Below are 14,613 nucleotides of genomic sequence, written 5' to 3' on the forward strand. Positions count from 1 at the left end.
TTGTAGCTCTTTTCCTTCACTTGTTTTTCCTGCCTAGAGAAGTTCCTTTAGCATTTGTTGTAAATCTGGTTTGGTGGTGCTGAATTCTCTTAGCTTTTTCTTGTCTGTAAAGTTTTTAATTTCTCTATCGAATCTGAATGAGATCCTTGCTGGGTAGAGTAATCTTGGTTGTAGGTTTTTCCCTTTCATTACTTTAAATATGTCCTGCCACTCCGTTCTGGCTTGCAGAGTTTCTGCTGAAAGATCAGCTGTTAACCTTATGGAGATTCCCTTGTATGTTATTTGTGGCTTTTCCCTTGCTGCTTTTAGTATTTTTTCCTTTGTATTTAATTTTTGATAGGTTAATATGTGTCTTGGCATGTTTCTCCTTGGATTTATCCTGTATGGGACTCTCTATGCTTCCTGGACTTGATTGACTATTTCCTTTCCCACATTAGGGAAGTTTTCAACTATAATCTCTTCAAATATTTTCTCAGTCCCTTTCTTTTTCTCTTCTTCTTCTGGGACCCCTATAATTCGAATGTTGGTGCATTTAAAGTCCCAGAGGTCTCTGAGACTATCCTTAATTCTTTTCACTCTTTTTTCTTTATTCTGTTCTGTGGTAGTTATTTCCACTATTTTATCTTCCAGGTCACTTATCCGTTCTTCTGCCTCAGTTATTCTGCTATTGATTCCTTCTAGAGAATTTTAAATTTTATTTATTGTGTTGTTTATCATTGTTTGCTCTTTAGTTCTTGTAGGTCCTTATTAAACGTTTCTTGCATTCTGTCTATTCTATTTCCAAGATTTTAGATCATCTTTACTGTCATTACTCTGAATTCTTTTTCAGGTAGACTGCCTATTTCCTCTTCATTTGTTAGGTCTGGTGGGTTTTTATCTTGCTCCTTCTTCTGTTGCATATTTCTGTGTCTTCTCATTTTGCTTAACTTACTGTGTTTGGGGTCTCCTTTTCACAGGCTGCAGGTTTGTAGTTCCCATTGTTTTTGGTGTCTGCCCCCAGTGGGTTATGTTGGTTCAGTGGGCTGTGTAGGCTTCCTGGTGGCGGGGACTGGTGCCTGTGTTCTGGTGGATGAGGCTGGATCTTGTCTTTCTGGTGGGCAGGACCGTGTCCAGTGGTGTGTTTTGGGGTGTCTGTGAACTTATTATGATTTTAGGCAGGCTTTCTGCTAATGGGTGGGGTTGTGTTCCTGTCTTGCTAGTTGTTTGGCATGGGGTGTCCAGCACTGGAGCTTGCTGGTTGTTGAGTGCAGCTGGGTCTTAGCATTGAGACGGAGATCTCTGGGAGAGCGCTCGCCGATTGATATTACATGGGGCCGGGAGGTCTCCTGTGGTCCTGTGTCCTGAACTCGGCTCTCCCGCCTCAGAGGCTCAGGCCTGACACCTGGCTGGAGCACCAAGACCCTGTCAGCCACATGACTCAGAAGAGAAAGGAGAAAAAAAAAGAAAGATAAATAAATAAATAAATAAATAAATAAAATAAAGTTATTAAAATAAAAAATAAAAAAATATTACTAAAATAAAAAGAATTAAAAAGTAATTTAAAAAAAGCAGAGCAACCAAACCAATAAACAAATCCACCAAGGATAACAAGCAATAAAACTATACTAAGATAAACATAAAAATCAGTAACTAGTCTGTCACATACAGCAAACCCCAAGTCTACAGTTGCTCCCAAAGTCCACCTCCTCGTTTTGGGGTGATTCATTGTCTATTCAGGCATTCCACAGATGCAGGGTACATCAAGTTGATTGTGGAGATTTAATCCGCTGCTCCTGAGGCTGCTGGAGGAGATTCCCCTTTCTCTTCTTTGCTCGCACAGCTCCTGGGGTTCAGCTTTGGATTTGGCCCCGCCTCTGCATGTAGGTCGCCTGAGGGCGTCTGTTCTTCGCTCAGACAGGAGGGGGTTAAAGGAGCCGCTGATTAGGGGGGGGCTCTGGCTCACTCAGGCTGGGGGGAGGGAGGGGCACGGAATGCGGGGTGAGCCTGCGGCGGCACAGGCCGGAGTGATGTTGCAAAACAGCCCGAGGCGCACTGCGTGTTCTCCCGGGGAAGTTGTCCCTGGATCACAGGACCCTGGTAGTGGTGGGCTGCACAGCCTCCTGGGAGGAGAGGTGTCGAGCGTGATCTGTGCTCTCACACAGCCTTCTTGGTGGCTGCAGCAGCAGTCTTAGCGTCTCATGCCCGTCTCTGGGGTCCGCGCTGTTAGCCACGGCTCGCACCCGTCTCTGGAGCTTGTTTAGGTGGAGCTCTGAATCCCCTCTCCTCGCACGCCCCGAAACAATGGTCTCTTGATTCTTAGGCAGTTCCAGACTTTTTCCCAGACCCCCTCCCGGCTAGCTGTGGCACACTAGCCCCCTTCAGGCTGTGTTCACACCGCCAACCCCAGTCCTCTCCCTGGGATCTGACCTCCGAAGCCGAAGCCTCAGCTCCCAGCCCCCACCTGCCCCAGTGGGTGAGCAGACAAGCCTCTCAGGCTGGTGAGTGCTGGTCGGCACCAATCCTCCATGCGGGAATATCTCTGCTTTGCCCTCTGCACCCCTGTTGCTGCGCTCTCTGTGACTCCGAAGCTTCCCCTCCACCCACTCCCCGTTTCCACCAGTAAAGGGGCTTCCTAGTGTGTGGAAGCTTTTCCTCCTTCACAGCTCCCTCCCAGAGGTGCAGGTCCCCTCCTGCACCTATTCTTTTGCCTCTGTTTTTTCTTTTTTCTTTTGTCCTACCCAGGTATGTGGGGAGTTTCTTGCCTTTTGGGAAGTCTGAGGTCTTCTGCCAGCGTTCAGTTGGTGTTTTGTAGGAGTTGTTCCACATATATATGTATTTTTGATGTATTTGTGGTGAGGAAGGTGATCTCCATGTCTTACTCCCCCACCATCTTGGTTCATTCTTTTTTATTGTTCAGTAGTATTTTATTGTGATAATGGATCACTATTTATATATTCATTCTGGGTTGTTTCCATTTGGAAATATTATGAATAAAGCTGCTACGTACATATCTTCTGGTGGACATACATCTTTCTGTAGGAAATATACGCAGGGTGAAGTTGAGGGTTATAATCTTTACACATGATTTGTTTTAGTAGATATTGCCAAATAGTTCTCCAAAGTGAAGTGCCAATTTACACTCACCAGCTCTTATTCTGGGAAGGTTCTAGTTGCTCCTGGTCCTTGTCAATATTTAACATCGTCGTCTTGTAGTTGTTAGCGATTCTGCTATGTGCACCTATCCTTGGGAGCAGACAGCATTCTCTCCCTTGTGCAAATGTAGACCTTGAAGCTGTGGAGATTAACTCACTCAGGCAGGGTCACAGAGCGAGGGCACGGTGGAGGCACGTGTGTCCAGCATTAGCATTTCATTCCAGGGCACTACCTTGCCTAAGGACCTTCAGGGGATGTCTGTTTCTTAGTATATCAAATCCAAATTCTTCCAAAAGTCCAAGTCCTCTATATCTGACCTCATCTCCCAGCATCCTCTGTATTTACCGTGCGCTAATCACTGTGAAAATAGGCCTGAAGCACTAAAATGTCTCACTTAATCCTTATGACAGTCTTACGAAATAGGTCATATTATGATCCTTGTTTTGCAGAGTTGGGACTGGAGGTGTAGGGGGATTAAGAAAGTGGTGCAAAACCACACTGTTAGTAAGCAGCAGAGGCAGTATTCAAACCAGGCCTACTAGCTCCAGAAAATCTCTCTGAACTCTGACTTCTGGTCCTCCCGCTAAGTCTAACATCGTGCTGTATGAACCTGGTGGAGAAGCCAGGTGCAGGTGACTTCAGAAGGAGGTTTCCTCTGCCTGCCTGCTCAGCTCATACCAAACCCTCACAAGATCTCGGAAATGAGATTTTGCACCTCTCTCTAGTTGTCCCATACGTATTGCCTTTCTTTCTTCAATTAGGTTTGAGTTTTCTAGAATGAGGCTTAGTTCCAGACATTTGGTACCTAATTGGTAAACAGGACATGCGACCTCATGCACACAGGGCCAGGACTCGAGGCAGGCTGGTTGGGAAATGAGGAAGCTGTGGTGGGAGGGGCTGGGGATGAGGAACTGGCAAGAGGAAGACCCGACGTCCACCTGTAACGTCCACAGGAGTAGAGGCTGAGGGTCATTCAGTCTAGTTGTTGGCGTGGCTGTGTAGGGAATGACCCTGATATTAAGGTTGCTCAATTTTCAAGTTCCAGGCTGTCCATCCAGGACAGAGAAGGACCTCAGGCAGCAGCTGGACACACGGAGGCTAGAGTTAGTGTCCAGAAAGAGTGACTGGCCACAGCTGGTTAAGGGAGCTGGGCTCCAGCAAGACGCTAGTGTGCAGCCACGATGGAGGCTCAGCCATGTGGCCAAGACCAGGTTATGGTTTGAGGCAAACGGGTGCCTGGGTCCCCTCAGGGTACTGGGTATCACTTCAGTGCAACATGATCTATTCCAGAGCCCTGGCTGGTGGGGAAGGGGCTCCTCAAGCCCTGGCAGCCTTGGACAGGGTTTGTCCAGGCTCTGTAACTGGGAGTATTAGCACTGAGCTGGGGAAGGCTGGCGTCAACCCTAACTGGCAAGTTCCTTGAGCACAGAGGCCATGTCACACCACATAGAGGCAGTATGGGGAAGGCAGTCAGACGTTATAACCAGGTTGCCTGGGTTCAACTCCTGGCTCTGCCCCTTATCTGCTGGTTGAACGTTAACATACTGCTTAACCTCTCTGTGTCTTTGTCTTCCCATCTGTAAAATAGGGGTAAATATAAAACGTGCCTCAGAGGGTTGTTGTGAGGTGAGAAGAGGAATTTGTGTGAAGCCCTTAGAGCAAGCCTGAGCATATTAAACCCTTCCTCAATTGATGACAAGTATCCTGTTCTAATCCACAGTTTTAGGTGTCTTGCAGTAAGGTGTCTTGTTGAGAGTCTCAGAAAGGAGGTCATCTCCCTAGATTTCAAATCTTCTGGTTCCTATGCAGCCCCAAGTCATGCTCCCATGCACCGCCTCTCATGAAGTGTGTCCCTGATCAGCCCTTGACAGGTTCTGGAGACAGCGCCTGGGAACAGACATTCCCAGCCAGCGTGCTGCAGTTCCTTGGCATCGTGCACAGCACCTACCCCCAGGATCCGGCCTGGCGGGCCCCAGAGTTCCTCCAGACCTTGGCTGCAGTCACCTTCCCCCTGGGAACCCATCAGGTAGGACATGCCTCTGCCCTACCCCGGTGAGAGCAGGGGTGAGCGTCATCACCCTTCACGGGCAAAGGACAGAATTCCTCCCCACCCCTCCCCAAATTAAAATACATTTAAGGCAACTTAGCTGAAACCTTCAGTAAACAACTCGGGTGATTTTCCTTCTCTTTATGAGATGATGCTTCAGGTCATTTTTGGTTCTCAGAGTGAATAAGTTTTTGATTCGTCAGGAATCTCAGTAATGAGAAATTTGATGGTAGATCAAGTCCAATTTTATATGGAATACCCACACATTGATGATCGTATGAAAGAACAGATTCCATCCCAGGAAACCTGCGGCCGGTGCCCCAGCCGGGGGAGGGGTGGAACTGTCACAGTGTCCCATCTTCTTTGCAGCACACTTGTCCTGTTTGCAGGCCACGGCATCTTTCAATCAGAGGGTTTGCCAAGGCCCAGCTGGGAGCGCAGGGGGACCAACTGGGTCTTGAGGACAAAGTGTGGGTGTGGGGGTAGAGAGGGCGCTACAGGAAGAGATGTGAGTGAGTTTGAGAGCAAGAGCCAGTCCCAGCCGATCAGGGGACTCAGTGGGCTAAGAGCATCTGAGAGGAGCGGGCGAGGACAGGCGTGAAGGCAGGTGCAGGAGGAGGAAGAGCAGAAATCTGAATAGGAGGCGAGACCCAGCCAGGGAGAGTGAATTAGCGACGCCTGTCTACAAATCAGTAACTGTAGCCAAAGGAACACGCTAGGCATGTTGGTAAGTAGAGGGTCTGGAAGCCATGCGAAGCACAGTGAGGTCAGGTAATATTTGCTCTGTAATTATTTGCTAAATGACCAAGTGAATGAACCTGCTCTTTTAGCTATTCTTTTCTAGAAGTGTATTCATGGTGCCAGCCTGAGCACCTACAACAGTCCTGAGCCTGGTGCTTCACATCCCCTAACATGCCCTGACGCAGGAGGTGTTAAAGGGGGAGGGGAGATTCAGGGAGGTGAAGCGGCACAGACTCGTTTCCTCCCGGTTTAGTGGGACGATGAGACCCATCTCACAAAAGGGTTGAGGAGATGAAACATGACACAGCTTATGTGATTAATAAGTGACAGAACCAAGATTTACACCTCAGTCTCTCACCCCAAAGCCCATGTCCTTTCCATCAGTCAGTTTAAAATAACATTAAATGACCTAATAGAATTTGAGTATTTAGTTTTAATAAAAAGACAAAATGTAAGGAGTAGAAGATTTGCAAAAAGATAAAATAGTTTGATGGGTTAATATCAACTAAAGCAACATACTAGAAAAGTAAGTAAAAAAAGATGCAATAAAGAGCAAAGGAAGGCACTGTGAGCAGCACTGAAGGGGGTAGGGAATGGGACCCCCGCCCAGAAGCCAGGCAGGCAGCCCTACAGACTGCCTCTCACCACTCCCCCCACCTGGAGTGGGCTGGGCCCTGGAGTCAACGGCCTGAACTTCCCAGCCCAGATCCCCACCTCAGCCCCTCGCCCACAGGCTAGGCTCGCCATCTGCTAAGTTAGGGTTCCAGCCGGCTGCCCACCAGCAGCCACAAAGCACACTCTGACCCAGGGCTCTGCCTCCCCACGCTCAATAGTTCCTGCCTGAGGGAGGGCCTGGCCCAAAGTCACCTCCCAGCCTACTGTGGATGAGACAGGCGCCAGTTCCAGAGCTCTTATCCCCATAGCTCCTTGCCTTGCTTCAGCTCCAAGTCGGCTCCAAAAGGCCTTTGTTGCACAGAACGCATGACAGACTTTCTGCGTGCAGAACGCTGGTGGCCAAAAGGGTTTTGATTTGCTGTGATTTTATATGGCATCTTTCCAGTCAAGGCCACGTGGCGCTAATTAATGCAGTCATCACCGCCCTAGGTGCTGTTAAGTTCATTTTATGGCTTAATTAAGAATTGCTGCGTTAATTTTATGAATGAGCCAAGGGAGAAACCAACAGATAAACTTGCATGAAAAGTTCATGGGCCAGGAGTCAGGCATCCCTGGCCGCATGTCCTTGGGCGTGTCATTTGGCCTCCCAGCATCTCCATGTCTTCCAGGATGTATCTGGGCTAATGACCCCCATCTCATTTATCTCCCAATCTTTTTATAAATGTAAAACTGAGAAAGTGAAGGCCAAGGCACTTCAGGGACTTGGACGCCAGGACTGGCTGAAGTCCTACTTCTCTTTCCACCTGAGGGTCCTATCTGTCAACATCAGCAGAGCCTGACAGGCAGTAAAGGTGAGGGCCCCACAGGAAGGTGGGAACCGGCTATCTTGACCGTACATCAGGGCCAGGCATTGCTACATGCACTATTTCTCACTGCATCTCACACATCTTTGTGTGTTCCTTTCCATCATTACTATTTGACTGATGGGGAGCTGTGGCACCGAGGAGGGAAGTGCCTTGCACGGGATACATCCTGGGCTTCCTCGCTGAGCACTGCAGGTCTCTCTTGCTCTGTGCCCAGCTTCTGTCCATCACTCCCACCCATCTGGAGTTCGGAGGCCACAGCAGGCCATCTTTGAGCCCTGGGACTCTGGGCGAGCTGCCTACCTCCTTGGAGCCTCAATTTCCTTACATGTTAATGGGTTTGATGAGAATCCCACCGTGCACACCTCAGAGGTGGATGTGAGAGTGCCTTGAGGCAGGGTAGGCCGCTCATGCTGGGGTTCTCTTGTCTTTGAGGGGGCCGTGACAGAGGCTACCCAGGACACCAGCAGTCCTGAGGCCGAGCCTGAAGGCAACAGCACTGAGGAGGGTCTGCAGGCTCCTGCTGAGTCACATCCCACCCGGAAGCAGCTGAGGGAATTCATGCAGCTACTCTTGAGGGAGCTCTTGCTTGGGGCTCCCAACCCCAAGCAGTGGCTGCCGCTGGAGGTGCTCCTGGAGGTGGGTTGGAAAGGGTGTCGTTGGGCTCTGTGCTGTGGGAGGGCGTGGGCACCGGGAGGGCGGGGTGTGCCCAGGGAGACCTGAGGGCTGATCTCTTGAGAGAGCTCATCCAGGCCTGTCCATGCCAGTTGGCTTGTGGTCAGGAACCTCTCCTGGCACTGCAGTGATTGGTGGGAGGACATCCTCTGGAAACCACAGGCCCCGGCAGAGCAGGGAGCTCACCAAGCAGCAAGTCAATAGATGAATGAGGGCAGGTCTTAGCCAGGTTTACTAGAAGCAGAGCCTGAGACAGGGATTCCGTGGGAGTACTTTGGGGGGCGATGCTCTCAGGAAAGCAGAGAAGGGATGCAGAGGAGAACAAGGGAGGACCTAGCCAGGAAGTGGCCTCAGAAGTAGCCTGGGCCAGAGCAGTAGTGTGCTATCTGCATCCCAGAGTTGGCCCCACGTTAAGGCACCTGACAGGTGGTCATTGGCTGTGGGCCCCCCACCCCTTGCCTCCTTGCCCTAGGAAGTAGGCATTGCTTCCCGGTTGAGGCAGTTTGGTCAGCAGAGGACAGTGCCCCAGAGAAGGGGCAGTTGTGAGCTGTTGGCAGCCCATACTCCCAGCCCTGGCAGTATTAGCATATGGGCCAGGCAGAGGGACCTGGTGGGCACTGAGTGAACATCGTGGCCATGTGGCTGCTGTCTTAATCCAGGGTTTACTTCCAGGCTTCTCCAGACAATGCCACCGGCCAACAGAAGCGAGACTTTCAATCTGAGGTCTTGCTTTCCACCATGGAAATATTTCACATGATGAGTGGAGGTCAGGCACCAGTGCTTAGAGGTGAGTGGGGGTGGATGACTTGCTCCTCCTGTTGATGACATAAAGCTGCTGACAGCTGAACAGGACAGCCACAATCCTGCCAGCCACTGACCCCAGGACTCTAGAGGAAGTCTAGGCTGCAGGACTGTAGGGCGCTTTAGGAGCCACAGGAAGATGCCCTCCACCTGTTCTTGTTGTTCACAACAAGAGCTCAGTGACCTCGCTCGGAGACCCCAGGGATGGCATACTTACTACTTTCCATGTCACCCCTGCCATTGTTGGGTCAGTCAGAGATGGGAAGTCCTGTTCTCTGAGCCAAAATCAGTTCGCCTCTAGCTTCAGTAGAATTTTCTTCTTCCTATGAGGGGAGTCAAGATGTCAACCTGAATTTAACATTCTTCTGCTCACCTATGCCTGGGCACAGCAAATGTTTCTTAAATGAATGAACCCGGATGAAGACGCTGCCATTGCCCCTAAGAAGTTCAAACTGAAACTTCATTCAGAACATTTGGTTCCGAGGCAGCTGTACCTTCCCGACAAGATTAAACAAAAGCTCTTTCTGTGGTTCTTGAGTCGTGGAATCCTTAGTGATGCAGCTCATCTTCTGGACTCCTCTTGCCCCACAGTGCAGAAGCCCTGAGACTTTTGGTTTTCTGGGGTATCTGAAGTGTGGTAGGCTAGTGGAGTGGTGAAAAGCGTGAGCTTGGTAGCCCATTTCTGGGCACGATTCTGTCACTGGACGGTGGTATTACTCCGGGCAGGTGCCTGACCCTGTGAGTGAGGAGGATAATCGTGGCTAACTTACAGGGTTGCTTTAAAGATTAACTGAGATCATTGCATCCATGTCTGAGCACAATGCCTGCTGTGTTGGTGAGCACAGGTAGATGACCTGACCTTACAGCTTCATCCTCTGTCCAAATAACAGCAGGGCCTTGGGTCACCATGACAGCCTTCTCATTACCGTATGCCTTAAATTCTCACCCACTCTTCTTCCAAATGGCCACTGGAAGAAATGCTGCTCTGTACTTGCCTTCTCCCCATTTGGTTTATATCACTGATTGTTCAGGATTGATTTACTTTGAATAAATGTGTGTTCATTGGGCACCTGTTGTATATAAGACCCCATTTTTGGAGCAACAGAGTACGCAGAGGGTTACAGTGGGCTGTAGAGAGGTGAGTAAGATGTGGTTGGTTACCAAGAGGGGCTTGGAGATTGTTGTGGAGAGAAGGCAGTTTAGACTGATGATTTCTCAGCCTTGGTCTGTCACCCTCCCCCAACCCCCAGGCAGTAGAGAGCCTCAGCCAAATGCAGAAGCTGCTGCTGCTCCTTCACTTGCCAGCATCTCCCAGTTTGTCCAGAAGCTGGTGGAGAAGCTGTACAGTGGAATATTCTCAGCAGACCCCAGGCACATCCTTCTCTTCATCACGGAGCACATAATGTTGGTAAGAACCTCAGGTTGGCCGTGGTGGTAAGGCTTCTGCTGACCCACCAGGTATCTGTATGACACTGCTGGCTGCTGTCCACTTGGTTCATATTGACCTGCTGTCCTTCCTGGAAATAGAATCTGAGATGGGTGGGAGGAAGGAGGAGGACCGTTACCGCCCAGGTTAATACCTAGTAGATGTTGAGCACCCTGCAGTGTTCTCACCTTGGGCCACCTGAGATCCATCTCGGTGATTAGGGGCCGCAGCCCCCTGCACAGGCACCTCCTAAACTCTGCACACCCCCCTTTGGGTTTTTACTGTGAATGTTGGTTTAATCTTAATTATTGTTATTCCTCATCAACAGAGGGTGAAAAAGGTCTTTATCTCCAAAAGTTCTATTTCATTTTCTTCTATAAAATCCACCTCCATTTGTCGTATTTGGGCCTTCCTGAATTTGAAGAAAGAGTCTATTTTTACCTGGTCCTGTTTTTCTTGCATGTGCTTTCCCTCTCTCTCTCTCTCTCTTTCTCCATCTCCATACATACCTGTGCATGCCAGTGCATGCCTGTAGATACACCTAGATGTAAGTATGTGTGTGCACATGTGTACACATTCTTCATTGTATATGTGTACACACGCATACGCAAAGACTCAAACAATCTCAAAATTCTAGAGTTGAACCCTTTTTTTGGTCCTTCTCATTTCATTCTGGAAACTTTTCCTGACAAGTGGCCATTCACTGTTTCCTTGAACCATCCTTGTGTGAGGAGCTCTCTATGGTACAAGGGGGTTCCAGTCACCAGGACACCTGTGATTGTTGGGAAGCACTTTCTCTTACCAAGCGGAAATCTATCTCCAGCAGCTCCTGCCTGCAGCTCTCGGTGCATTCTCTGTGGCAGAATCCAGGAGAGCCCCTCTCCTTCCTCTTCATGCCTCGTAGAGACAATGACATCAGTGCCCCCAGCCCCCTTCTGTCTGTGGAGTCCCATGCAGACCCCAGGACTGGGCCTTGGCACAGTTCCTAGAGTGATAGTCAGTCTGCTGATGCCCAGTTCTAGGCAACCTGAAAAGAATGTATTCAGAGGTTTCTTCAAGAATAACTCCTAGGGCTTCCCTGGTGGCACAGTGGTTGAGTCCGCCTGCCGATGCAGGGGACACGGGTTCGTGCCCCGGTCCAGGAAGATCCCACATGCCGCAGAGCGGCTGGGCCCATGAGCCATGGCCACTGGGCCTGCACGTCTGGAGCCTGTGCTCCGCAACGGGAGAGGCCACACCAGTGAGAGGCCCGTGTATCGCCAAAAAAAAAAAAAAAAAAAAAAAAAATCCTAGAAGGGAGAAATATCCCTTGTCAGCTCTGAGGGGAGTAAAATCAGATTCTTGGGAGATCGTGTTGAAAATGAGAGTAGCCACTGAGCTCCTGTCTTAGCGAATTTGGGCTGCTATTATAGAGTACCATAGACTGGGTGACTTAGCAGCAAACATTTACTGCTCGGGGTTCTAGAGGCTAGGAAGTCCAAGATCAAGGTGCCAGCAGATCTGTTGTCCAGTGAGGCTCTCTTTCTGGTTTTAGAGAGGGTAATCTTTTCATTGTACCCTCAACATGATGGAGAGAGTGAGGAAGCAAGCTCTCACTTATCTCTTCCTATAAGGGCACTAATCCCATCATGAGGGCTCCATCCCCATGACCTAATTACCTCCAAGAGACCCCATCTCCAAATATATCACACTGGGGGGCTAGGGTTTCAACATATGAATTTTAGGGTGATGACACTAACATTCAATCTATAGCAGCTCCCCAGTGGTCTAAGCAAATACTCAGAGCTAATATCAAAGAGCTGGTGCCTCCTGGGGCTGATATGTCTTCAGCAGGGTGCCAGGCTCAAGAACTCTCACTGCCCACATCTACCATTCTTCTCTCCTGCTCGCTGCCTGTGACCCGCACACCTCTTAACCTCAGTTTGAAAGATGTGACCCATCTGTAGAGTAGGAGAGGATGATGATAAAAACATGAACCCTAAATTCCAGAAGATTTAAATAAAATTTAATTAGTATAAACACTTGCATTACCTATGAGATTTGAAGAGAGCAATCTATAACTAACAAATGAGCTTTCTAATAGACTGAAACATTTTGCACATAATTTTTGTTCTATGGATTCTTTTCAATGAAGCCAAACAGATGGATGGCTTCAGTGTTAAGGCCACAAATCAGGACCTTCTGCCTTCCCCCTCTAAATCTCTCATGAACTAAAATCCATTGGATGCACGTCTCCTTTAGAAGATATAGTGGTTAAGAGCATGGCTCAAGTGTCTGGTGTGGGTTTGACTCTTGCTGACCACCTACCTCTCCTACCTCTCAGACTCTCAGCCTTCTTACCCCTGAGGGGGGATAATCTTAGTGTCTACTTCACGATGTTGTTATGTTTAAATGAGGCAATATATGTAAACATACGCACACAAATGCAAAAATGCTTAGCATGATAACTGGAATATCGTAACAATCTGTACCTGATAACTAGTATTAATAACATTTTTTAAAACAAGACCCTATTAATAGCATGTTCTTATATACTGAATGTCAACCATGTTACCAGTATTTCAGAAATCTGTGGTCCCATGTCTACTTTACATAATATGACTGTGGTAAACTTTTAATTTTTTAGCACCAATTTTTGGTAAATTTAAACGTTTGAATTCCCTTTATTGATCATCCACTTAAATAGAAGCTCCAAGGTTGAGGAAGTTTAGTCCTTTTTGATTTTAGAAATGTCACTTTTTGAAAAGCAGAAAAGAATCTGGGATTGTATCATTTTCACAGTTAACTGGGTTGGTATCTAAACTTCAGAGTGTTCACACGTATGTGTCTGTGTGTGTTTATTTTATGACACAGGTCATCGAGAACGCCTCTTCTCAGAGAGACGCTGTCATCGGTGCTCTATACAGCAGTTTAAATAAAGTCATTCTTTATTGCCTCTCCAAGCCCCAGCAGTCCCTCTCCGAATGCCTCAGCCTTCTCAACATCCTGGGATTTCTTCAGGAACACTGGGACATTATCTTTGCCACCTATAATTCTAACGCCAGCTTCCTCATGTGTCTCATGCATTGTCTTCTGCTGCTCAGTGCAAGAAGGTTAGAGCTGCCCACTTGTCTCCTTGCTTGCCAGTGGTCAGTGCAGGAAAGAAAGCTTTAGAGGACACTTGATTGAAGTCGATCAATTATAGATGATACAATCCTTTTGTTTATCTGGTTGTCCAAATTATGTGCAATATTTGATAATACGGTAAGTAGTCCTCAAACCTGTCCATGTGACTGAGCAGCTAGGAGCATCATGAGATAATAATTTACCATATTTCCATAATTCTCAGGCTGTAAGATACTTCATTGATTTAATTTGGGTGGGGAGGGGCAGGCAGAAAACTCCAACATTAAATACATAAATTGATTTTATGATGCAGCCAGGTTTCAGAAATACTCACTTTTGATAAATGAAATCTTAGAATGGGAAAATATATAATAACTTAAATCATGCAAGCCAGGAATAATTTTGCTTGCAGGAAAAAAAAAACAAACCGAAAAACCACACATACCCAGACATACACACACAATTTGTGATATAAAATGACATCCATAAACATCCTTGTATAAGAAATACTAGTACAAATACATTAAATTATTAAATTAAGCTATTTAAATCCCTTTCCTGAAGTTCAAAGTTTGAAAACGTTAGATTTTTCTGTGTATGTGCACTTTCTCTCTCCCTCTGTGTGGTAGTAGGTATATATCATACATCATGTGTGCCTTGGCATTATACTGCCTAAGAATATTATCTCTTATTAATAGAACCATGTTGAGGAAGAGAGGACTGTGAGATATTACACTTTACTCTTGTCCTTTTCTCAGTTGTGTTTATCCCAGTACAAATTTGATTATTTGAGAAAAAAAAAAACCCCAAATCCTGTCGAGTTGACTATTGAACGTTACAAACCACGAGTTGACTTGTCTAAAAACACTCTGGGAAGCACTGGAAAACACTCCTAGCCCAGAGGAGGTATTTGCCTTTTTATTTGTTTGAAATAAAATAATCCATTTTCAGTGTATGGATTAAACTGGGGAAGTGCTTCTTTCTTTTCTGTATTTCAAGAATTAGGCCCTATCCGTACTGGAAGCATGGGTAAGAGGAGCAGAATGCCAGCCGACTTGTGTGCTTGAAGTTCTGCCCTCCTCAAATCCCTCTGGATGGCAAAGCGGCCTCCCAAGTCCAAAGGGACTTTATTCTAGAAATTTCAAGAATGGACATCCTTATATGCTGGTTATTTTTCATTTCCTTGTTTGTCATTTTTGGTTCAATCC

At 47.5% G+C, this 14,613-nt stretch overlaps 1 protein-coding gene across 12 annotated transcripts in view; it reads left to right on the forward strand.

The window, feature by feature from the left end:
- The window catches only part of WDFY4 (WDFY family member 4), a 278,318-nt gene that overhangs the window by 126,709 nt on the left and 136,996 nt on the right, over window positions 1-14,613 (forward strand). For all 12 annotated transcript variants that reach the window (XR_003797097.1, XR_003797100.1, XR_003797098.1 and 9 more), the window contains 5 exons: window positions 4,994-5,158; window positions 7,834-8,037; window positions 8,746-8,860; window positions 10,125-10,282; window positions 13,154-13,392. Coding sequence is in view for 7 of the 12 variants with exons in the window: in XM_029245825.1 (XP_029101658.1) it covers window positions 4,994-5,158; window positions 7,834-8,037; window positions 8,746-8,860; window positions 10,125-10,282; window positions 13,154-13,392 (881 nt within the window). In the remaining 5 variants the exon portion in view is untranslated. The remainder of the gene's footprint in view (window positions 1-4,993; window positions 5,159-7,833; window positions 8,038-8,745; window positions 8,861-10,124; window positions 10,283-13,153; window positions 13,393-14,613) is intronic.

Source organism: Monodon monoceros, unplaced genomic scaffold (genome assembly GCF_005190385.1).
Source record: "Monodon monoceros isolate NGI ecotype Baffin Bay Population unplaced genomic scaffold, NGI_Narwhal_1 Super_Scaffold_4, whole genome shotgun sequence".
NCBI lineage: Eukaryota > Metazoa > Chordata > Mammalia > Artiodactyla > Monodontidae > Monodon > Monodon monoceros.